Source organism: Amia ocellicauda, chromosome 6, assembly GCF_036373705.1.
Source record: "Amia ocellicauda isolate fAmiCal2 chromosome 6, fAmiCal2.hap1, whole genome shotgun sequence".
NCBI lineage: Eukaryota > Metazoa > Chordata > Actinopteri > Amiiformes > Amiidae > Amia > Amia ocellicauda.
This window is the reverse complement of record NC_089855.1, coordinates 9,722,744-9,747,377: the sequence shown is the minus strand read 5'-3', so window position 1 is coordinate 9,747,377 and position 24,634 is coordinate 9,722,744. Positions and strand designations below refer to the sequence as shown.

The following is a 24,634-nucleotide window of genomic DNA, read 5'->3' as shown; positions in this document are numbered from 1 at the left end:
ATTCAGAGACCCCGAAAGCTCTCACTTTGACAGGAAAGACAGGAAACACCTACAAAAGTGGGGTCTTTGAGGGCCCGTGTCAGGAGTTGAGGACAGCGATTCTTTTAATGTACACTTTTCTGCCAAGTGAGGGGGTGTGCAGTGATAAGAGGTTTTTTGCTTTGTTTCATTTTCAGGGACTGAATTGCATTTATATAATGAAAAGTGATTAATTCAAACTTCCCTCACATTTAAAAAACAACAACAAATAGGTTAGGAAGAGCAGAAAAAAATTCGTTGCGGTCTTCAGAAGGAGTCCCAAGCGTACGAACACAGACATCTGTAGGAAGCTTCTGTACGGCAACGCAGAGGAGGACGTGTTTGTGTGAGTCTGAAAAGCGACGGAGAGGTGGCTATAATTGTGTGCGTCTGCATGTGTGAGAGAGTGCACGACCGTCTCTGCAGGCGGCACAATATGGGTATGCTTCCGTGTGCTTCTTGTGTGCGTGTGTTTGTATTAAGTGCTCCTTTTCGCATGTCACTGTGTGTGTTTCTTTATGCTATAAATCACTCGCAGCCTCGAGGAAAGAGGAACGCAATGATTTTCATGTGCAGCCATTCAAGCAATTCCCTGACCTCGGCTGATCTCGGTAATCTCACACTGAAAAACACGTACATATATATCGAAATGATTCAATGCATTCTGGTTTAAGTCAGGGAACAATACAAAAAATATATATATTTGCATTTATTCGGCCCCCTTAACGCTGTATTATATCTATCTTTGACTTCGCTCAGAGCACGGAAAATCGCAGACCCCCATAACGGTACAACCAAGTACACGGGTACGGACGACCAGCGCTGTGGAGTGAGGTGGTTGGGTGGCTGTGTCTCAGCCAGGGGCTTTGGGGAGCAGTGACCCTGCAATTGACCTAAGTCTGGATTAACATTTGCCTATAAATAGTGAGCCACTGGAGCTAATCACTTAGTTACCCTTCATCCTGTCACTCAAACTCCCTGGGGGGAAGCGAGGCTGCACTGTGCATGCTAAGAACTATTAATATTCACAAACAGGCAGCCCCTCGGCCAGGCACTCAACGCGGCAATCACAACAGAGCAGAGAGCTCACCTAGACCTCCGTCTGGGAGGATCGGGATGGGGAATGAGGCTCCAAGTCACACACATCATCTGGGGATGCTAACTAACACAGTGCGCTGGCACACAAAAGACAAATGTATGAAAATACTCGAGACACGAATCAAAGCAGCGGGAGAAGGATGTTGGGAATGATATTACATCGGTTATTTGGGTAAAGGGGTAGTAAAAGGCATACTGGTAACAAAGAGAAGTGTTAGCTTCTTTCCACAGAGAGAGAAAAAAGGATCCCAAAGACAGTGTGTGCACAGCAAACACACCGCGCTCGAAGAAAACTACAGGAATAGATGACATCAGCAGAATCAGCCAGGCAGCTGATGGAGGTATCTCTGCTCGGGTTCTGCTTTGAGGAAACACCCCTCGACTGTCTGTCTGAGTGAGCACGCTGCTTTGGAAACTGCGATTCCCACGTGAAAACTTGGCATTGCAGACGCCATCTATTTTTAAGCGAGTGAAATGTTAAGGCCTGGGGAAAGATGCGAGTAAAAAATAAAATAGAAAACGGATCTAAAGAAATACACGGACTATTAAGCAAAATACAGCGTCGCAGATGTACAAAGCTGAGGGAAATACAAACATCTAATTATTCATCCGTCCTGGCACCATGATTGTCTTTTTTTTTTGGTCCAATTACATAATTAGAACTAATCTAAATCACCCAAGAGGAACAGTATGCCTTTATAGGTATTCACCCGATAGGAGGTGCATATCAAATCCTAAGGCCTGCTTTCTCAGCAGCCCCGAGCATCTCTCAGCCTGCTGTGCGTCTTTCCCGTGCCGCACAAGGCACAGACGATCTGTGTCCTGAAGTCGTTTAATTATCTCTAGCTCCACACCGCACACACCAAGAACAGTACGAACCGGCTTTTCACAATAACACATTTATCGATGTTCGTTGGAGTTGCCTTCAAGGTCACACAGACGAGGGTTTGTGGAAATCTACTGGGGCCTTGTGCTTGGGTTTAACATTATACTACAATGTGTGTTGTTGATTTCCAGCAAGCCAATACAATGCCTTCAACCGGCATATTAATGTCTGTTATTTTTGTACGACCATATCTGGGGTTTTCTTTGTCCTCCTTTTTCGGTTGCTTGACCTCTGCGTCCAGGGATCATGTTTCTCTATTATTTGACATCTAAATACAAACCTCATGAATTCATAAATCACAATCCTGTCCCGTGGATTCCTTATGAGTATTACCTGTTAACGAGGGGGAACAGAGACACCAGGAGGTACACCGACGGATACCACTTCAGCGGCTTGATGTCCTCGGCCAGCGAGACCTGCGGATACAAGAGAAAACCCCCTTACGGCTCTGGCAGGCACCACTTGACACGACCCCCCCTCTCCCAGATGGCCACGACAGACCCCCAGTCCGCCCGCTCCCCCGGAAGAGCATCTGTGGCTCACGATTCAGGGCATGGGAGATCAGCCCCGGCAATCTAATCGCAACTCCAGCCGGCTTTATTAAAAAAATAATAAAATCAAAATAACAATAATAATATGAGAACCTCCAGCGCCGAGCCCGGGCTGCTTATCTGCACCACTGATCTATCACTTTTTTCATTAATATATAATAAGACAGATTTTTAAAAAAGCAATACGGCACCGACCAAGATGAATCCATTAGAAATGCCGGAGTCTGCGCCACACAGTGTCAGCTACACATGGGTGGGGGGTTGGCTCTGTGCGGGAGGCGGCTAGTGGGAAGCCGTTAGGAAAACCTGAACCGTGGGTAGGAGACTCTTAAGTGGACCCTTGCCTTGTGAAGGATGATCAATTCGGATGAGTAACTGTGTGAAGAAGGAGAGGTTGAATGGCGATCAAACGGGGAAAAAATAAAAATAAAGAATGTGTGCGTGTGTGTGTGTGCATGTGTTACACTATCCTGTGTTGCTTTTGGCCAGATATGGCGCTGCTGTGCATTTATGAGAAGTATGTAAATGCCTGTGTCTCAAGAACCTTTAGGCTACTACACGGAGGAGTCAGTGTCACTTGGATTGAGGCTTTGCTTTGTCTCAGACAGCGCCGTCCCAAACACCCAGCCCTGACACTCGGGTTACACAAAAGTAGAGCAGACGAATACAAACGTTTGGGCCTTGAGACATGACTCAGAAGCCTTGTGCCCGACAGCGTGGCTCTCAAGACAGATTCACGAAGTCATGGATATAATTACATAGGCCTATGTGGAAACTTGGAAATCCAGCATCGTTCATGCTGAATCTTTTCCGCTCTGTAATCGCGTGACCTGAGATATCTTTATATAACAAGTCTTACGTTTTAGGTATTCTTTATTTTATTTTTCCCCCCAGTAAAACTGGTAGTGCTGATTTATCTCCGAGTCGGGGAGTGGATGGGGATCTCAGACTGACAGACATAAGTACACAAAGGATTACTGACACACACCCAAAACAAACCCTCATGCAAACTCCCAAAACACACACGCGCTTTCACTCTCAATCATACAAAGGGGGGGGAAAGGAAAAATGCATCCACACATACAGGCAGACACACACGCAGACAAACGTGGTGACGTGCCAATATACAGAGAGCAAAGCCACACAAACGATAACAGACAAGATCAGATAACATTACGCATGGAGGTGGGTGTACGGAGACAAAAACAAAAACGCAGGCTTACAGCAGCACTCACACAAACGCGCTCATGCACACACACAGACACACAAACACTCCTCCAATTAGGAGCGGAGCGGCCGCCCAGGAGAAGACTCCGCCCAGGAGCAGCCGATTCCCCCTGCAGCCAGCGCATTCATTATTAATAGGGCTGGGAAAGGCTCCGAGGAGATCACTCACAGAGCGCCGTGGAGGTGAAGCAGCACATCAAACACTGACAGGCTTTCGCAAAACTATTCCCTTTGTTCAGTACCAAAAAAAAGTAATAATGAAGAAAAAAATCTGCAGTACTGGGAGCACAATTGTGCAGAAAGACAAGGGGAAGACAGGAACGTGCCGCCCCACACCAGACGGGAAAACTCGCCATGCAAAACAGGCTCCAATTTATCGCATGCCAAACTAGTCTTTACAAATAAATCAATCAAAATTGACATTACAGGATCATTTTTAATTTTTCATCTATTTATTTTAGGTATGTTAACTATTTATGTTTATGTTTTTTCCAGCTTGAAAAAACAATAAGATCTTTTAGTAGCTTTTTCTCCACTGAGTTTAGCAGTATCAGAAAGATCTGAGTGAAGATGCATTTTTCTTCAGCCTCTAAAAGGTTCCGATAAATAAAAGACTTGATTCCCCTTTGTTTTGGATCGCTGACTACACGAGTCTGAGCTCTAGCCTGACCACTAACAGATCTCCTTTTCCCTCCTAGCAATTTCCCCTTCTCATCTCCGGTTCCCACACTGCACTGCCTTACAGCCACCCACCCCTGCATTTATAATTTTCACCTCACCTTCTTTGTGCTTCTCTACAACCCTATCCATAAATTCAAACACGGAGTTCAAACATCTGTAGAATAAAGCAGAACCTTAGCATTCTGCAGACGGGCTTACACCAGCGCACGCATTGTGCCGTGTTGATAAGTACCAAGACAAAGGACAGGAATGACAGCTGATAAGTACAGATGAATATTCATCTATAACTGCATATCTGTTTATGAATAAAACATCTATCTTGCTGCTCGCGTGTGTATGTGCCTGTGAGGGTTTGTCTATCACTTACACGGATATCCTTGAGGATGTCTGGCGATGGCGAGAGGAACCACAGAGAGAAAACCTGGGTGAGATCCCATAAAACCTTATTAAGAACGTGCTTCACTCATTTAGACAAAACATCGAGAGCTTAAAGTCTGGATGGGCAGTGCGTAACTTCCAGTCAGACCTTCAGGATTTAAGGCTGATAACTGCATTAAATATCTCCTGGTCTTTCTCTACATCAACTTCTGGAAAAGGTACATGCATCTGTAACTGGGTATTGCTGTTCACCGAGCAGATCACGTCAAAGAAATGAAATCACTTTTAAATGAGACCTTTAGCTGTTTTAATTCAAGCAGAGGAAATAGGAGTCTCTAGAACCCTCAATTATATAAGGTGGGGATATTTATATCTATATATTTATTTGCCTTTTTCAATGTCAAACAAGACGCATATGTAAATATTGATCACATCAGATTTGTTTTCAGTTCCTCACAGTGGAAAGATAAGAGCACGTGGAAAATGCAGTCACCACAAGTAAGGAATAAGATCAGTGGGAAATTCTGCACAGCGGCGGTGTGAAATTCACCAGCACGGGCTTTGTAGCTGCCTCTCTGTCATGTCTTGCTAAAGAAGATGTCAGGAGAGAGCTGCACTCTGCACAGCGACACTTGTTGCAGGTAAACTACAGCGATGTCTATAGCTGACAAAACGGCCACAGAAAACAGACCTAGCTGCAGCACTGGCGCTGCTTTTACAACAAACTACAACTCCACACATTTTCTCCCTCTAAAAATGTGTATAAAGCCGAATAAACATGACTTCAAATCATAAGATGGTGGCCGAAGTGTTTCGCTATCCCTTATGGCAGGTCTGAGTAGCCTTTTCGACTTGGGAAACCTAGAGTTTAGTTCCTCGCCGCCTCCTGCTGGTGGGGCAGGAACCAGAGTGAGCTGCCGTCTCCAGAGCCGATCAGAGCCTGAGACAACATACCCTCCACACTCACATTCCTAGCACACACACCTGCTGGCGCCGCTTGGAGAAAAGGAGGGAGAGAGAGAGAGAGAGAAAACAATCTGACAAATTCTCACGTCAGCACATGTGTCGGTAGCGGCGCGGCAGAGGGAGAAGGGATTCAGTTTACAAACGTCTGAGGGAGCGAGCGAGCGCCGCTGTGAGCGAGGCTCCATGCAGTTCTGAATTATTGATCGCGTTCAGAGCACTCAGCCGGCCTCTCCGTGCTCCACTTTGAGCCGCGCCGCAGACGGGAGGCGGCTTCCCGTGTATTTTACGAGGACACGTATTAAACCCAATCAGGCACACCGGTGGCCTTAAAAATAAATAAATAAATAAATAAACAGCAGGAAAAGGCCCCCCGGTGTGCCATTGTTTTTTCAATCACGGCGAGTCCTGCACCACTGTTTCCTACCAGCAGTTAAAAATTATGGCTCCAGATTAGCTGACACCCTAGAGTTTTATTATTCAACCATAAAAAAGAAAAATGACTGGTAGGATACATTTTGCATATTTAGGATTGAAATTATGAAATTAATTTCCGGGGTGCTGTAAATCTATGACAGCATTGAAGGTGCTCAGGTTGGCAGTGGATAAGCTCCGAGGGGTTTTAATTGGAGAGACGAATGCCGACCTTTTGGGCCGCCTGTTGGGAACGACGGAGCCGCTGAGCTCAGGAATCACAGGCTGGGGAAAAGTGGCCCCGAAGTCAGCACGAGTCTGTGGGAAATTGCAGGCCGCTCTGGTGACAGGCCCTGTCACACAAACCCCAATTCTTCTTTAATTGGCTACTGAAATCTAAGTGAACCAAATTCTCTGAATGTAACCTACTGAGAACAGGCCTTTAACTGGGTTTTTAAGGAAATGAATCTTTCATAACAAGATTGTGCTGTACGTATCCATAATGAGCAGAAAAACACTCTCACACCATCCTGAAATGGGCCGAATGTAGTTATCAACAGGCTCCCAGTGGCAGGTGGAGACTAGTCCAACAGGGAAGGCCAGAAAACTGTGGGTAAGGAAGGGGAATTTCTTCTCCTTTGGGGGCGGTCACTGCCAGAGAACTAGACATGTTGATCTGCCGTCTATACACCAAACCACTAAACTCACAGCCTTCAGATTCAGCCACAAGCACACGGTAATCACACCTTATTTCTCCCTGAAAACCACCGCAAGAACTGAGTCATCCGACTGCAAACACAAACAAAATCGCCGCGCTCGCCTCCGTGACTAAGCCAAACACGTTACGTTGTGACGGGAAATCTCACCGCCACTCTCTCAGTTAATCTAACAGTCATCACCCCTATTTCTGAAAGCGTTTTATGTAGGTGTTCTAGTTTAGCAACTCCAAGATAAAGAAAATAAATCTGTGTTCACCCTTATGGCATCATGTTTGCCTCAGTCCCCCCCAAAGCAACTGCTTAACATACAAAATAAAACAAAGTGTTTGTTATTCAATCTTACTTGAAAGAAGAAGAGAAAAAAAACAAATGCTGAGAACAAAACCTCCACTTACATAAGACTTAATCACGCTGCTCTGGAAGACTGAAACTTTAAACATCTCCTTTATGGCCTGTCATTTAATCTTAGTCTGCCACGGCACTACACAACAACTCTCCCGCTAAACCTGCAATCAGGTATAGAGCGCAGCCAACGGGGCAGGGATGTGACTCCCAGAATTCAGATTAAACTCATCAGAGAGCGAGAGCACTGTCAGACGCGGACGTGCAATAACCCGCGGCAGTCGGGGAACAGCTTTGCCTCTGTCTGTGCCTCCGTGATCTGGTGAAACAGCGCAGACACAGGGAAACGGCTCCCCTCCCTCAGCCGTCACAGATGCGAACCGCAGCACGCCAAAGACTGCCTCTTATTATACAGCTCCTTGCCGCAAATTGGGGGGAAGAAAGAAAAAGCATTCGAATCTCCCAAAGGGGGAAAAAAAACAGGAGAATTATCCAAATCCTTTAGATTAAACAACCCAGTCATGTTGGGTCGCTGGTTGTTTTTGGAATTCCTTCTCCGTTGCACGCTTTTTTCTTATTTAATTTTTTTAACAGAGGCCAGCTTCAGAGCTTAATTTAAAGTGCTTTCTTTGACTTAATGCCCAAAATGAGACAAGTGAAATCAATTTGTGAAATTAGGATGCCCTGTATCTTTCATGTCATGAAAATACGACATAAAAACAGCATTTAAGAGGAATTACGCTGTGCTTTTTTGTCACTCTGCTCCCTAATCAAATGCACTCATTTAAACCTCTGGAAGAAAATCAAAACAACAACAACAAAAACAGCTCTCATAAAAATACAAAAAGTTGGAAACTTCCCCTATAAAACCTCTAATTCTTCTGTTCTTCACAGGATTCTATACTAATAAATGCTGTGAAAGTGTACAATTATTGCTGTGTTGATGATCATAGTCGCTGCTGTGGTTACTCCTGACTAATCACGCTGGACTGTAATGAAGACCGAGGCAGCAACTGAGGCTTGAAATGACCCAAATGCTCACGGAGGCCCGACGACAGCTCGGCGCAGCAAGAGCACACTTACTGCCAGCGATCGGGTCAACAGCACACCAGCGCCTGCCGTCAGAGCCCAGGGAACAAAGCCACAGCATGGCAGCTGTGCGCGCTCGCTGCAGGCTCCCGGCGTACAGTTTAGGAACAACAAAACACAGAGCCAACCACGCCGTGCAGCCACACAAGATTATTATGAAAATAAGCTACCCAGGAAAGGAAAAAAAAAATAGAATAAAAGATACCAAAAAAAAAAAAAAAAATAGGCAGTGGACATTTCTGCCGAGGCGGCCTTTGTTTGTCTGCCTGGGAATAATAATGTCTCAGACACAAAGGAGAGATGCAGGGGCTTTGTGTCACGGAGGGGTCTCCCTCGGAGCAATGTGATAAAAGGGTCGTCCTCATGGAAACAGGAGACAGCCAGCGCCGCGCGTCTGTGAGGGAGTGGGAGCCGATGCGTTCGTGTGTGTTGTTTGTCTGTGTGTGTGTGTGTGTGTGTGTGTGTTCAACGGTGACACGGAAGCTTCCCTGCCCCCATATCGGGGATAATCTTCAGACGAGCAAACAACTATGAAATAAGAATATATATTTATTTTTCGAAATCACACGCCGCCTTGGTTTAATGTCCCCGACTCCACCGTGACTACGAACGCATGCGTTGCGCCACAGATCAAGGATGTATGTAATTATTATTTGATGGTAATTCATCTCCGTCATCTGTAATATAGAAAACACAACAGGCCATTGTTACCTCCATTCAGAGGCACTTCCTGTTTGGTGCGTCTGTGCTTATGATCTGCTGGTGTCTAATACCAGGGGGGTGGGGGGGTGGGAGAGATAAAACAACACAGCCAGTTTGCCGACGTTTACTTGCGAGTGGGATCCTTCTGATAATGGCGCCCTGCTGACAATGTTTAGAGCTTATTATGTGCGATGCAGCCCACTCTGTGAGCAGCACTGTTGGACTGGAGATCTGAGGCAACAGAAGAACCGTGGACTATGACAAGCTCATGAAGCTCTTGGAGATTCGGGGGAAATGCAGGTGGCCACAAACGCATCGGTACCTTGTAAATATTGTGTGCTGACCTGACAGAATAAATGGTTTCAGAGCAGTTGGTTTTGATAATAATCAAAAGAATGAACTAAATAATACCTCGCTTCCTAGGATGAAATGACAACGGGTTTGAAGGGGTTTCCAGGGAGGTGGTCGGCTCCACAGGCCCGAGGCTGCTTCGTGGCAGTCAACTCATTAAAAAGATATACGTTTCGAGAATCTACCTCTCGACCTGAGCATGGAAAACGACTCGTACTCTCTGATAAATGGACCACGAGTCATGATTGCTCCTCAACTTCAAAAAGGGAACGTTCAAAGAGTCTTCCACGTAATTCACACTGTATAGATGCAGAGGAACCGGGCTTCCTCCACTACAATGAATGATTGATGCTCCATAAATTATTGCTGGTAACAGATAAGAAACTCCTTGAGACGGGCTGAGCTGCCAAGGACTGTTAAAGACAACAACTGCCCACACCCTCATTAACTTTTTACGTGGCAGGCCGACACACTGCGGTCTGGCTCTGACGGACTGGCTGAGCCCATCCTTCCCCGTGCGCTGAAGTCCTGACGGAGGAGGCCTGGAAACCGCTGCAAAGACCGGTGCTCTGGAGAAGCACTGAGCCGGAGTTTGAATTCAGACTCCTCCAGTCAAAGGTCTTGCCTCTTCTCTCGAGTGTAATGAAATAGTAATTACACAGGGCAGGCTTGCAAGACTCTGTAATGGGCACATTAATGAAACTAATTAGTTCTCTCCTCCTCTGGACGGTGTAATGGCGAAAAAGGCTGGAGGAGCTACAGTAAGTGTGCGGACATGGCGTGCGCTCAAGCCACGGAGTAGCGGGGCGGGAGGCTGCTGCCGCGATCTCCAAGGACAAACGTTCAGAGGGAGAGCAAGCATGCGCTACTCTGTGTAGGGAGCCAAGTATTCATATTTGACTTTCTTATCTTGGTCAACGGTTAAGGGTTTGTCTTCCTCATAATCAGACCCGTGTGCCTCGCCTGTGGTGACACACCTGCTCTGTTTTACTCCCTCGGAGATGACAATTGAACCAACCTTGATCGGAAAAATATATCACCTGAGATCAGCCTCACTAATGTTTGATTGGAAACGCCTGGAGAAGTTTGGTTTGAAAGTTTAGTTCTTTAATCCCTTGTTGAAACAACCCGGGGATCTCCCAAGTCGAGCAGATGTTACACACGAGCGGCACACACTTTGGACTCTCGAGATTTTGTACGAGTGTAAGAGCTTTAAAGATATGCTACTTTTAATGACATCAAAAAAACGGCACTTTGAAGGGACATATGGGCATCCTTTGAATACATATAAGGACATGGTAAACGCTGAATGCTTTCATATCCTTTCTTCTAGTTTGCGGGAAAACAAAAGCAAAACAGCTATCAACCATTTTATGGAAATCAGGATATCTGTGGATTGCTTATGGGCTGCCTGCTGAACATGCAGCTAGAATATCAGATGAGAAAGAGCAAGAGCTTTTTTTTTTCACCAAGGCAGTTTAGATACTCCGGGCTCTTCTAAGTATAGCAGTTGTCCCTAATGGTTGCTGAAATAAGAGCAAGCTGCTTAAATCTGTTGTGATTGCGCTGTGTTTTGTACCGCACCAGCCGCACATATCAGAGGTGGGAGATGCTGTCTCTTCCCGCTGCCGTCTCTGGGAGGCTTTCACAGACGCGGATGCTCCTGCGTTTGTTTATTTATCTATCCATTTATTTATTTATTTACGTACTCACTTACTCTGTCAATACTGTCAGCCCCAGGAGTGAAAGTCGAGCGATGCGCAAGCTTGGTGCCTGCATGCAAAAGAGGGGCATTATTCTTGTGTCTTTGTGTTCGTCTCCTCCACACACAATGAGGAGAGATAAGAGAGATCCCAGCGCCGATACCGCCGCCTCTTCAGCGGGGCTCCTTTCAGAGCGCCGTGCGGGGCCGCAGCGTTCTCCCTCCGAGAGGTCACTGGCCCCTCTCCAGCCAGAGAGGTTTTTTTTTTTTTTTTGCCAGCTATGTGCTGCTCAAAGGCGTTATGTCTTTATGTGGCGCAGAAACACAGACAGGCCATTATTTCAGTGCTGAACGAGGGATTGAAAAGCACTATCCCCCAACTGCCTGATGCTAGGTCACCTTTATATACAGCTGCTTGACATTTTGAGAGCAGGTATTAATTCACGCTCAGATTATGGTGCATTCAGTCACACCCACACAGCGCACACACACGGAAAAAACATAAATAAACCTGTGCCTTATCTGTAATTATGCAGCACGTATTTTAAACCTGTCTCGCAGCGTTACAAAAGCAGCATCGCTATAGGAAGCTAGCGGTCAGATCAGCCGAGCCTTCGGGGGTCTTGAGGTGAGTGGCGACGCACAGGTCTGACTCGGGAGCCTTAATAAGCATCGGAGGCCTACATTACCTGACATTTCCTACAGATCCCATGAACGGATGACTCAGTCAGTCATAAAGAAGCAAGAGGGGGAAAACAAATGAAGAAAAACATCAGGTTGTGTTCAGCCTCTGCACAAGATCCATAACTTCAACAATTACAAAAATAAAAATCCAGAGAACAAGAAAAAAAAAAAATCACCCATAAAAACAAACATTTAAATATTTGTTTTTGATGTATTTCTTCCCTGCGGCGGTCAAGTTCTGGGCAGGGTGTGATGCCTGTGTTCGGTGCCCTCTCTCTGACCTGGGTGTTACTGTGTGTGTGTGTGTGTGTGTGTGTGTGTGTGTTGTGTGTGTGTGTGTGTGTGTGTGCGCGCGCACGCACGCACACGCGTGGGGAGCGGAGGGAAATGAACAGCTCCGTGAGAGGCGGCCGGGCACAGCTGTGTGTCTCGGCCCCCGAGGAGCGAGCGCCCCAGAGAGCGGGGAATCAGCTGGGAGCCGCGAAGACGGAGCCTCCCCCGGGAGCCGCTCAGGCAGGCGGTGTCACAGCCCTGCGATTGATGGCGCTGATAACCGATGTGGCATGCTGCGAACGCTGTGAACGCCGGGGCTCTTCCAAGTCGGCCTCGGTTTCATAGCAGTCACAAGGAGAGAGGGGGGGGGAGGGAGAGAGAGAGAGAGGGAGAGAGAGAGTGTGTGTGTGAGAGAAACCACCTAAGGCGATAGTCTCAGAAGCGCCCACAGCATTTTCCTGTTGTTCCCCCCCCATCTCCACCTCCTGGTATGTGGAGAAGTTTCTGAGCGAGCCGTAGCCTGTCTGCCGACAGAATCATGCTTCACACAACACACGGACACGGATTTGCTATTTTTTTTTTCTTTGCTCTCGTTTAAAGCCCAGATTTTGATTTCTGGTAAACTGACTCCTCGAAGTGGTTCCATAGCGCGTTCCCCTCTCGGAGAGGAGGAGAGGTGGCAGAAAGCCTGCAGGCTCCAGTCGTATATTAAGAACCACTGGGAGCTACAGACATCAAAACACACACCACCGCAACGACTGCGTTTCAATTGATGCTCACAATTTGAAAGGCATTTGATAAGATGTGATAAAATGTAGACGTCAGGTTTTATCGTGTGTACAGGCAACACCTATGGGCCTGATTGTTCGTGAGGCTTTTGCGATTGTATCTCTGGGGACCGACGAGACGGCGACACTAGGGTATGAAAGCGGTACTCGTCCTGTACTCGACGTGTGCGTATGTACGTGTAAAACACGGGTTTGGAATGTTGCGATGCAAATGACTCAGTCTCATGGTCTAGAAAGCAATCCTCCCAGTGTTATTCACTCTCAGTATGTGACAAATTAATTTATCCAGCATAATTATGAGTAAGGTTTCCAGCTAAATCTGTGTGCTTAAAGGAAGAATGGTCTGTGCTGGGAAGACAAAAATTTTTTTGTGTATTTTCTTCCTCTTTTCCCAGCAGAGGAAATGCTCCGGTACTAAGGGTCACCTGTACAGTCCCTGGTCAACATATAAAGCGGTCTGACAGACTCCATCCACCACCATCACATTTCAAGGTCTCTAAGAGCACACTCCCTTCAGAAAGAAAATGAGATAATCAATTAAAAACCCTAGCCGCTGACATTCTTTAATAACTACAGTCATAAAGGCAGGCATTAGATTACTATCTATCAAAGCTGTCTGTCCCACTGGCTTTGTGACGAGACCTCGCTGTTCTGTGTTAATGTCAGGATTTGCAGAGCCCTGGCTGGCGTGTGGGCCTTTACAGACACATCTCCTGTTCTCATTTTCTTTAAAACGTTTGAGACGCATAATTCCTCCTAATCTGGCAGTTAGAGGGAAAACAGGCTCCGTGGAAATACATTACGTTCCGCAGAGCACAGGGAGCGTCGGCGCACACAGACGGCAGAGAGGTCTGAGGAGAATCACACATTCGGCTGGCTTTCCCTTTTTCTGAGCCGCATTACACATTCGTTTGCGGTTTTCGAGCAGAAAGGCAAGGTTTTCCAAGTAGTGTTCAAATTATCTGTTTTGGATCCCAGAAAAGCCTGCGGTTAAATTAAGAGGCAGCCCTTATTAAACACGTTTGCACAGATTCGCATAGACTGTGCTGCTATAAGTACACACACACACACACACACACAAAAGGTTGTGAATGTCTTACAGATGTTCACATTTAATTGATTAACAAAACACAGGAAGCCGAATGTCAGTTATACCAGACCAGACGCAGTTATATCTGACAAAATAGCAGGATGGTAAAGGCTACGGGGTATAAGCACAATTCATCTAAACAGTTATTGATTCTCGTATATATTTATTGCAAAAATGCATTACCAGAACATGCCACAAGGCACACTGATGAAAAAGACCATCTAATCTTTAATTATGTAAAATATTTAAATTTAAATGGGTAAAATATGCATCTGTATACAAACCAACAAACCAACAAATGCAGGATTTTTTTTTCTCTCACTCTCTCTCCCTCTGCGGCTGAAAAAAATAATATTCCGGACAGAACTACCCTCCGAGTGGGCAATTAAGTTTGGAGGATCAGGCCAAAGTAAAACTGTCAATTTCCTGTCAGAGAGGTGCTTCAGAGGTTGGGAGGAAGGAGCGAGGTGATGCTGGCAAGTGTCTAATCAGACCCTAGAGAATCAAATCACACTCGGCAAACCCCGGCTCGGCGCGTTCCCAGCTCACCATCAAAGTGTCCCGGCCGGCACGTGACCAGAAAAGCTGCACATAAATCTGCAGTATAACTGAATTTTACAGGACATTAAAATAATAATAATATCCAGGAAGAGTTTGATTTATTTATTTGTTTTTTAATATCCTTTCCTGGAACCGAAGAGAGCAAATGAAATCCCTTTCCTTTCAAACCGCCCCCCCCCCCCCAAGGAAACGTGTGACCTGCTTCTGATGAATACCGCACTGACGCTTGGCAACCCAATTAAAATAATTTAGATTGAACGCTAGCAAAGCGAGCGCTCTGAAGATAACAGGACCAGCGAATGCATCACGGCTGTGCTTAACCACCTGTGCTCCACAGACGCGGCTCAGCAGCAGACTCCGGCGCCGGCACCGCGCAGCTCCAGCCTTCCTGCCGAGCACGGAGCGACTGACGAGGAGCGAGGGCCGCAGCGTGAATGGGAATCTTGTGCTGCCTCGCCTGTATTAAAATAGACTCACTTAGGAATTAACAATAATTTATTCAAGACCTTCTGCTAGGTTTTTCAGCATTAACTGGCGTGCGCTCCCTGGCCCGTCCACGTCAGGTGCCGTACCTGTTCAGGGGGATCGGAACACCACGGCTCTGACACCAGGTGGTCCGGACCCCCCCTGCGGTCTCGGGAGCAGCCCGCCTGCGTGGGGTGGGGATCCCACGCAGCCGCTGATATTTCTGGGCACCGGTGCACAGCCGAGAGGCCGGGGATTGGGGTGGTGACGAATGCGTCACCCGACTGCTCTGTGAAGAGGCTCAGCTTGGTTTTGGCATGGCTGATCCGCTGACGCCTGATTCCTGGAGGCAGCATACCAACAAGTCTGTCCCTGTTACTTTGTCAGCTGCTCAATATGCCACCTCTATCAGGCTTCTCTTCACAGATGCCGTTCGAATCTCTGCCCTTCCCCACTTGTGATAGACTGCTGACAACTGTGCCGCTCTTTACGATACTGGGGGATAACGTGTCAAATCACACGGACAGACCTGCGTTACGTAATAGACCAGAAACCGGCCAAGTACAGCGAGGCCACGCGGCGCTGCTCCTGGCATGCTGGCGATGTGACAGCGGCTGGGTGACATGGAGGGTCCTGGTGGTGTGTCGAGTGCGAGGTGTCTGGCGTTTGTCACATTGCCTTGTGCCGCTCTGTGGGCCGAACCCTCGTGGCGTGCAGTTCTGCGTTCCCCTTTGCTGCAATCTCCGGGCCCGTGTTCACTGCTCACAGGACCCTGCGCTGGAGGACTCGAGCCCCCAGACACTACACAGATGCCTGGGGTAGAAAGTGTTTGCTTTGCTTTGTTCCTTCTTAGACAGGGAGGAACACAACTGAAAAAAAAACCCAAACACACGCTTGTCTCCCGGCTCCGCGCCACTCGATACTGCTGTATGATCAATCACGCCGCCCGTCAATGATTTCCATTATCTTCATCTCAGGTCTTAAACGGGGGGGAACATGCATGAAAGCACTGCACTCCCTCAGCGACGGCTGGGAAATAAATGCTAAAGAGGAACGGGTCGAAACGCCGCGCACGGATCCGCGATGTCTCATTAAAAAGTTGTATTTAAGCTATTAAGCCACAATTAGACAGCCCTGCAGCTCCCGCCGATGCGAGTCCCTCGGGGTGATCAGAATGGGGAACGGCACCGGCTCCGTCACCTGCCCGAGACCCGGAGTCCTTGAGAGGCCTGACATTAGCATTCCCTGGCAGAGCTCCCCTCCATTGTGCCTGAATACATTTCCCGGCGTGTGCGGCGCATAATCTTATCTCGCACAGCGCTGCCTCGCACTCTGAAGCCAAATGCTAATTTTTCTCTATGCAAATATTCCCAAGGATTATTATTACTCTTATTACTGTTTGATGATATTTATACAGTGTAGCCCACCAAGGTGCCGACTGCATGCTTATTTCCAAAGAGCCCCCTCCCACAAAGATTGGCTCAGCACCCCCCCACCCCCCCAACCACACACACACACACACACACACACACACATTAAACGCACAGCACTACAAAGAGATTTTCTTTTTCCCTTCCTTTTTTTTATGACAGGTGTTTCATTCATAATCAAAATAAAACGGAATAAACAATACTTGAATTTCTGCCCCTGAAAGCGCCAGGTTGCAGCTTCATTCTCTTTAATGTGCACCCAATTTGTGAGTCTGTATTTAAAGGATACTAATAAACCAGCTTGGACAGGGAGAGTTGGTCTAAGTCACAGTTACACACATTCACTTGTGTTATTGCCATCTGACCGCACTTCTGTTCTTCCTACGCCAGACTTCGATATACGTCAACCATGTGATATCTGGGCAGACGAGAGGTACGTATATATTACAAAGCTTAAGCTAAACGGACTCGCGAGCCTGGTTCTGCAACTGGGCTTGCTCTGGCAGAACCCAATAAGGAGCTATTTAGGATTCCCGTTGCTTAAAGATCTTGGATTGGTCCTCGGGACAGCAGCTTAATGAATTGATTGAATTGGCATGTGCAGAAAGCTGGTTCCTTGTTAAAGTGTAACAGGGGGAGCTAATTGAGGAGTCAGTGTACGGAGGCAGAGATCTGGCCTGAGTTTTGCTCCATTATTTATACTATAATGATACAGGTTTATTATTATTTATTTCTTAGCAGACGCCCTTATACAGGAGACGGTTGTTTGGAAACGTTGCAATGAGCCACAGGCCACATAGATTTGTTTATGTTCCCAAGACCTTGTAAACTGCCCTTTCTCTTTTTACCAGCACTACACTGCACTCCTCTATGTACCAAACTAAGACTCACTCATGTCTCTGAAAGCTCAAAAGCAACTTTTTCCACCCCTGTGATCCTTAAACTAAACGTGCCCATCAAACGCTTTGCTAGAACAGCTCCGAGTTCCTTGTAGCGCCGCAGTGACCGTTTTTTTTTCATTTTTCATTTTTCCAGTCCATCAGTAGATTCTCTCAGAGCTCCGAGACGACCAATCCTCGGCTCGTAAGCGCTACACTGCAGTCGGATAAAAGCAGAGCATTACAAAGACAGCCTGATTGTGCTGAGAATCAGGGGCGCACAGGTTTCCTACAGATCAGCATTCAAAGGCAGCAGCTGAGCCGGTGCAGCGCGAGAGCAGGACTTCAGAGGGAAACAATCAGACTGCTAATCAAAGCCAGATTCATACATCAACAAAACACCTCCAGTTACCAGAACGTACCGCGGGTAGACTGCGTATTAATGAAACGATCAGATTCTGTGTGTACGGGGACCGGGGTTAATAAAAGCATCAAAATTAACATTTCATTTTGGACACGAACGTTGCTTCGACACAAGTCTATAACTTAGAGGGACGCCAGTGTCAAAATAAATCTGCAGCAGACAATTTTATTTATTTACTTCCTTATTTTTTAATCTCAGTGGCTGTGCGCGTGTGCTGTCCATCACAAGACCCCTATTACCACTAAACTGACTCCTTCAGCAGATCTGAAATGTGGCAGAACTATGAAGATGTCGAGAAAGCAGTTATGCATTTTTTTGTTTTTTTATTTAGCGGAGATGAGAAACTTTTCTGTTTTTACTGTTTGTGTTTTCCCCACCAGCCACTTTACTTCCCCTGTGATTATGTGTAAAGCAAGGATGAAATGGAGGAAGAGAATATTTAGATGGAACTGCTTGACAGAAAAGATTACGGGTATAATACATTGACTGTAATAGGCCCGCAGGCAATATGAATGGCCTGCCTCACCTCAGAACTGGAAGGATTTCTTAAAATTGCTTTTCTCCCGACAGAAAAGTGATAGAAGGTACGATTAATACTGGCAGAACTGATACTCTCTACAAAAAAAGGGGGCTACTTTTTATTTATTTATTTGCATGGTGATCCTATTCTAGTCTGAATTTCTGAAACTCATTCAGCACTTGCTGCCTCTCTGGTCTCCTCCAGCGTCCAGCAAATACCCCAGATAGAGGCGATGGGGTCAAAGATGTCACCACCATCTCTCAGCAGTGCTGATCAGCCCCGGCTATCTCTGGGGTCCACAGAGAGACGGCACCTTGATTTTCTGTCTCGGTCTAGACAGGCTGCAACTCCCCAGCGCTGGCCGTGCACCGGCAGATAAAAAAAGGGCACATCCTCGGGCGAGAGCGAGTCTGGGCAGTGCTCCCACAGTTCAGCGGAAGAGCACGAGACCTCCTTTCAGAGTGCTGTCCTGTTACCGGCCTGACAGCTTGTCCAGGTAAGCCGCGGATCTGTAAAATCCTAGAAGGCCTTTTTCTATTGTAGCTCAGACACACCGAAGGAGCCGCACAGTACAACGGGAGAGTGCTTTTCAAGTCAGAAGTCTGCATGTGGGAGGAACAATGCATATTAACACAAAAGGTAACAAAAGCAGCTCAACCGTTCCCTGTCTAACAAAGACTTGTAACCCACAAAATATCACATGGGTCCGTGTTCCTTTGCTGACAGCAGGTGTCAAGCCTGAGAATTTAATTTCTGCGAGACATGAGCCAGATAGTCATTAACAGGCAGCTGTAAGCACTGAGCTCGGCTCCTTTAGCACGACTAGGGCCGCACAAGTGAAAAAAAAAAGCCGATCTATGGCACTGCAGAGAAATCTTTTTATTTATTGCGAAGATTGCGTTTGATCCGCGGTTTGGATATTCCCCAGCGAAGCAACCCGCTCTGCTGATCACAAGAAGAAAAAGAAGAGGGGGGAAAAAAGAGGAGGTATTTTAACTTAAGCAGCGGAAGCCAGCAATTAATTTCTTCATTAGAGACATTTTCTACAGCTCCAATATGGTCGTGTAATAATTACATTTACCACTTAGGGGCAGCATTAACATAAACTTTGTAACCAAATGGAAATGCAGCCAAACCACCAAGGCACTTTGACATGTAATTAGAGACGTCGCTGCCCTGCGTGCTGCATGGGAAGATTGCTTTAAACACACCGAAAGCCACGCTCACCCCCACCCACACTGCGGGAACTCGCTGGACCCACCACCCCCTGTAGTTCAAACCAGGACATCCCCCTTCGCCACTGCCCCCACTTGCGTTTCTAACAAACACGAGAGTGGATTCCCCCAACGCCGGGCCGGCCCACAAATATTCCCACAGCCGAACAGCTGCCACTGGGCGTGTGTGCAGCCTGACAATAAAACAGGATGGTAAACACGGCCGCACTACCTGCTACTCACTCATTTTATCGCTGTCCAAAAGGGTCCACCCTTTCCCTCGCGCTGACCCTGAGAGGAGAGCGAGGGGATGTGAAATGGACACTCTCTCAGAAATGTTTGAAAACATCACAACCCCAGATGTTATTAATGAACGCAAAAGGCCCCTTTTTTCCACAACCAGATGCAACGCTAAGACTGGCAGTTCGCTGGTCTGTAAACAGAGGGTGGCGAGGAAAGGCGATTACGACTCGGGGTTTGGAGATTGAGACACAGGAGCGGAGGTTTAAGATCCTTCAGTGCGACGGCGTCAGAGCGCTAGATAGGCTGCGAGACGAGCAGCTGGAGAGGAAAACAAATACACACACACACACACACACACAAATGATGCTACAGCAATAGGTTTAGCAATACGGTGTGTTTGAGGAACGCTCAGCTGGGTGAGAGAGACGGCCAGGCTGCGATGCAAATATCAAGGGAGCTGTCGGGCTTCGGCTCAGCCAGGCAGAACCTGCACACTCGGCACACAGGCAGGCAATTAGAGTCCCACCCTGCTCACTGAGCAGGGGAGCCGTGAGTGGGCTGCAGCCAAATTAAAGTTGCTCATTATTCAAATAAACACGGAGCAAGCAGCCGCGCTTCACTCATCCCTTGCAGAGCAGCAAAACCGCCTCTCACTTCCCTGCCTTCCTGTGTACGCTGCCCTCCAATTACAGGCGCTTCCCCTGCTAGTCTCATTACCAATCTAATTCCCGGAATCTATTGTGTCCTGCACACAACCCAGTATTCGCAGCGCGTGTTTATTTGCCGGACGTTTTTATTTTAATTAGTGAGGGATCAATAAAGCGATTGATTTCACAAGACGCTGTACGTTGGATTACTGGCCGTGACATGGCAGCGTGACTGAGAAGGGCCTCGTTTCTGTTTACACAGGGAAATAAAGAAGGAAAAAAAAAAAAAGAAGTATATCTCAGATTTAGGAGTGTGAGACTCGCACCACGTTGGAAGCAGGGCTGCTCGGTTTGGGACACGTCTGAGTGAAATGGATGCAAATTCTACTCCCTGGCCTTTTGGAAATCAACATTTCCAAAAGATACCAAACACTGAATTAAGAAGCCATTCTTCGTGCTGCATGAGGGAGCATGACTTAATAGCAGACGACTGACATGCCTTAAACACCGGCATCTGAGGCGCTGACTGTTCAATTAATACTGGGGAGGCAAAGCTAAAAACACTGGCAGGCAGACGCCGTGCCGATCTTGCTATTCTAAATCCAATACTCCCCCTCCGCCCCCCGTGACACCGGTTCATTCTGCTCTTTACTTTATTACACCTAGCAGTCTGACACTCCTGCCCTGCATATCGATCAGAGCCACGAGGGAACGCACTTGTCACTGAAGAGCACAGCGGCAGCAATGTTGCATTCGAACCAAATTCAACAGATCTCTCTTGGTTTAAAACAACGCTTTAATAACGAGCGTTCATCTGGGGTCTTCGGTTTTCACCGCCCGATCGATTCAGCAGTCCCCTGACGCTGAAAGTTTAACCAGGCCAGCTCTTATAGTATCAGAGGGAAGAGCTCTGAGAAGGTAGCCAGGTTAAGGTAGTGGCATCGTGCCGGGCCAAGAGATTGGGTTTGTTCTGCCGTCATCACTGGCTGCTCTTTGCTCAGGGCAAGCCTAGGTTCAATCCCTAAAACCATTCTATATCGTCTTTCCTTTCTGTATCGTCCACACTGTGTTCCCCTGTAGAGATCCGCCCACCGCCCACAATGTCATGCATTGGGTCACAGCAGGTTCTCCCTGATGATGTCTCCATTACCCATAAAAAGTCATCCCCTCCATCAGCGGTAATATAAAGTACCCCTATAAAATGATGCTGGGAGATTAACATCCAAGCGGATCGGCCTTCTGAAAAAAGCAAGGGGGAAAAAAGCTCTGAGATATCAAAGATATAAGGGCAGAGGTAGAGCTCACAGATAGTGGCACGCACCTGTTCCCTTCAAAGGCACAGTCGGCCTGTGGACGCACAGCAGCTGTTCCCCGGTGCACATGGAGAGCGCGTGATTGTAGATGAACATCAAACACTCAGGCCTCTCGGGCACAGCGCTCAATCTCCCCCTGTGCTCCAAGGACCTTTATACAGAAGGCTGCGATGTATAACGAAGCAGAGATGGCTTTCAAACTGCTCTTCCTAGGGAATCCACACGGCAGCAGCCCCTTTACCCTGCTTTAACAGCCCCACTGCCTCAGAGACGGCCATACCCACACAGCCAGCCCCCTTGCAGGCTCGACAACAGTGACTGAAACGTCTGTCCGTTTCCTGTGGACTCTGATAAGACAGCAAGGTGGTCCTATAATCTGTAGGATCAAAGCGTCCGCACAGCTGATCAGGTCAGCGTCCCAGACAGCCAAACGCCAAACACGCCCGGATCCCCAGAGCGACCTCTCTTTTCCGTTTTCGTGCTCAAGCAAAAGATAATGTAATGACCATCTGGGCCGATGAGGAAGTGGTCTACCACAGAATCGTGTTCCTAGTTCTCTGGGGAATATTTTCAAACTCTCTTAAAACTCGCCCTTCCTATTCCAAAACTAAAGAGTCATTTCAAAATGTCCACGAAACGCTGCCATTCACATACATCAGGAGAGGTTATAAATAAGGCTCTTTCCAGTATCGCATTAATTGGAGTAAATGTCACTACAGCATCATGGGTAATTGAACTACAGGGGCTCCTTGTCGATGTCATGTAGAACAGAAGGGTTGGGAGGAATATTTATTCTTTCCTTCACAAAAAAAAAATACATTTTTCACATTGTGAATGTCAAGATGTACATCGCATTTAATTAGATTTTAGAGCAAATTCATCTCACTGTTTCAATCAGAGGGATCACTTTTGAGTGGCTGCAGCAGGCCTCTCACACCGCCTGAGAGCAGAAGTAAAATGCGATGTAAAAAGCAGACCACCCAGGCGACGCCGCAGACTGACATTCGGCCAAGCAAGCAAGCAAGCAAGCAAACAAAGACCAGAAATGAATCTGTCCTGTCACCGTGCGAACGAGAGAACGGGAGATCTGCAATCAGCACATAGGTCAGGCAGTGCTATTAAAATGGGTTTTTAGGAACTTAAAAGTATACGATACAAGCTTCGGAAATGCACGCGTAGATGTGAGCAGTTGGGGAACCATGCGGCAGGTTAATGGCATGCTGACCTTTCATCTGAGTCGACTCTGTTCTGCAGCGTGAAGAGCAGGGGTTCCCAGAGTGTCACCATTAAAAGACAATTACTCTTCCATGCTGTCTGCAGGCGTCGACTGCAACCAGCTTGAACCACGACCAGCCAGCACTGCGGCACCGGCTCTCACCATCAACACACACGCCAGCCCGACCTCTCCCAAGACTGGTTATAATCAGCGCTCCAATTTATGGATTGATCAGAAGATGACTGTTGAATATTTTAGTGGTTTAATGATTACTAGTGTTAAGTGACCTCTGATTGCTCGTTTCTCAGCGGCTGCATCCAGTCCCACAACCCAGCATGCGGATGTAATCTATCTTCTGTACCAACACCAGTATCTCTCTCTCTCTCTAAATATATACACATATATGTATGCATCATGGCAACTTGCAAGTCTGTCCACATGCTATGCTTTAGACTACAAATACGAGTGTTGACTAAAGCTCTAAGGCGCTGTTAAATTACTGTTAGTTTACTGCACTGTGATTGAAAAATTATGCAAGAAAAAAACTAAAAACATCTGGTTTAAGAAAGACATGGGAGTGTTGGATTGTGCCTTTTGGAAATGACCGGGATTTCCTATGTGGACACTCAGGGTTCAGGCTGCGATCTGAACTGGTGGATAGTGAGGGATGAAGTGGCTTACCTTCCGCCTCTCTCTCTCCGGGTTGAAGGTCCCAGACCACGACTGCACCTGCAAAACAGAACAGCGAGTCAGGAGCAGAGTCTCCCAGAAGTCCTAAACACTTGCAAGTGGAAGTCAGTCATAAAAGCAAGCACACATGTGATTAATTTTTTTTAAACAAGACAAGGAAAATCACAATTAAAAGTCAATGGGAAAGGGTTGATCGACCACATATGGAGAAGTGTGCCGGCTGCAAAGAAACTGTTTATTCCGTTCACATTTTAGTATTTACTGATGTGATCTATAGGATTCTAAGTTTAGAGGTCTTCTTAGACTGAGAAAAGATTTGGGGCAGAACAGATTTTGAACACATTTCTTGGAAATGAGAGAAAGTGCACAGGGGAAGTGAATAGTGTTTTTTTTAAGACTGCAGAAACACTTGGGCAGCATAATAAACTAAACTCCTTGCATTGCTGACAGAGCCTCCCACATTTTCTGTCATTTATCGGAGACGAGCCTTTTAAGCAGCTATTTTTTCTATTACAGTTAATGTGACAAATAATGCAGGAGGGAATAACTCGAGAAAAATTATTCAGGAAGCGTATGCAGCGTGACGGAAGGTCCAGTGAGTGAGAAATAAAGTCAAGTCTCGGGTAAAATGCCAAACGCAAGCTAAAAGACAAATACCATGCTATATCCCCCTAAAAAAAGCTAATTATAGAAGTAATATTCCTCAGTGAATGAGGATCAAGGTAGAATTACCGCAGACCACTCACTTATCTTGTCTGGACGTGGGAGAAAATAATCTGTCATAAGAGCACGTTAATGTCCACTTATGTACGCCATCCTGAAGCCACAATGCCGAGATCACCTTGCGTGATGATGAGACAGCAGTGCATCATGGGAAGCCCGGATGCAAACCCAAGTGCACTATGGTGCAGCGTTACCCATAATTCTCTATTGTTTTTGTCTGCGGGTCCTTCTGCGTTCGTCTCCACTGGAAGCCTCATTCAGATAGATCCTGATTTCTCCAAGGAGGGAGAAGAAAAGGGAAAAAAAAAAAGACCAGGCCTCCAGATTTTAATTGCCTCTGCACACAGGTCAATA

The 24,634-nt window shown here is 46.9% G+C and overlaps 1 protein-coding gene across 1 annotated transcript in view; it reads right to left on the bottom strand.

The window, feature by feature from the left end:
• Positions 1 to 24,634, bottom strand: part of LOC136750900 (uncharacterized) — a 121,116-nt gene that overhangs the window by 18,722 nt on the left and 77,760 nt on the right. Inside the window, exons 10-11 of the mRNA XM_066706055.1 lie at positions 23,549 to 23,596; positions 2,336 to 2,418 (exon numbers count right to left, since the gene is read on the bottom strand). Of these exons, the coding sequence (XP_066562152.1) occupies positions 2,336 to 2,418; positions 23,549 to 23,596 (131 nt within the window). The remainder of the gene's footprint in view (positions 1 to 2,335; positions 2,419 to 23,548; positions 23,597 to 24,634) is intronic.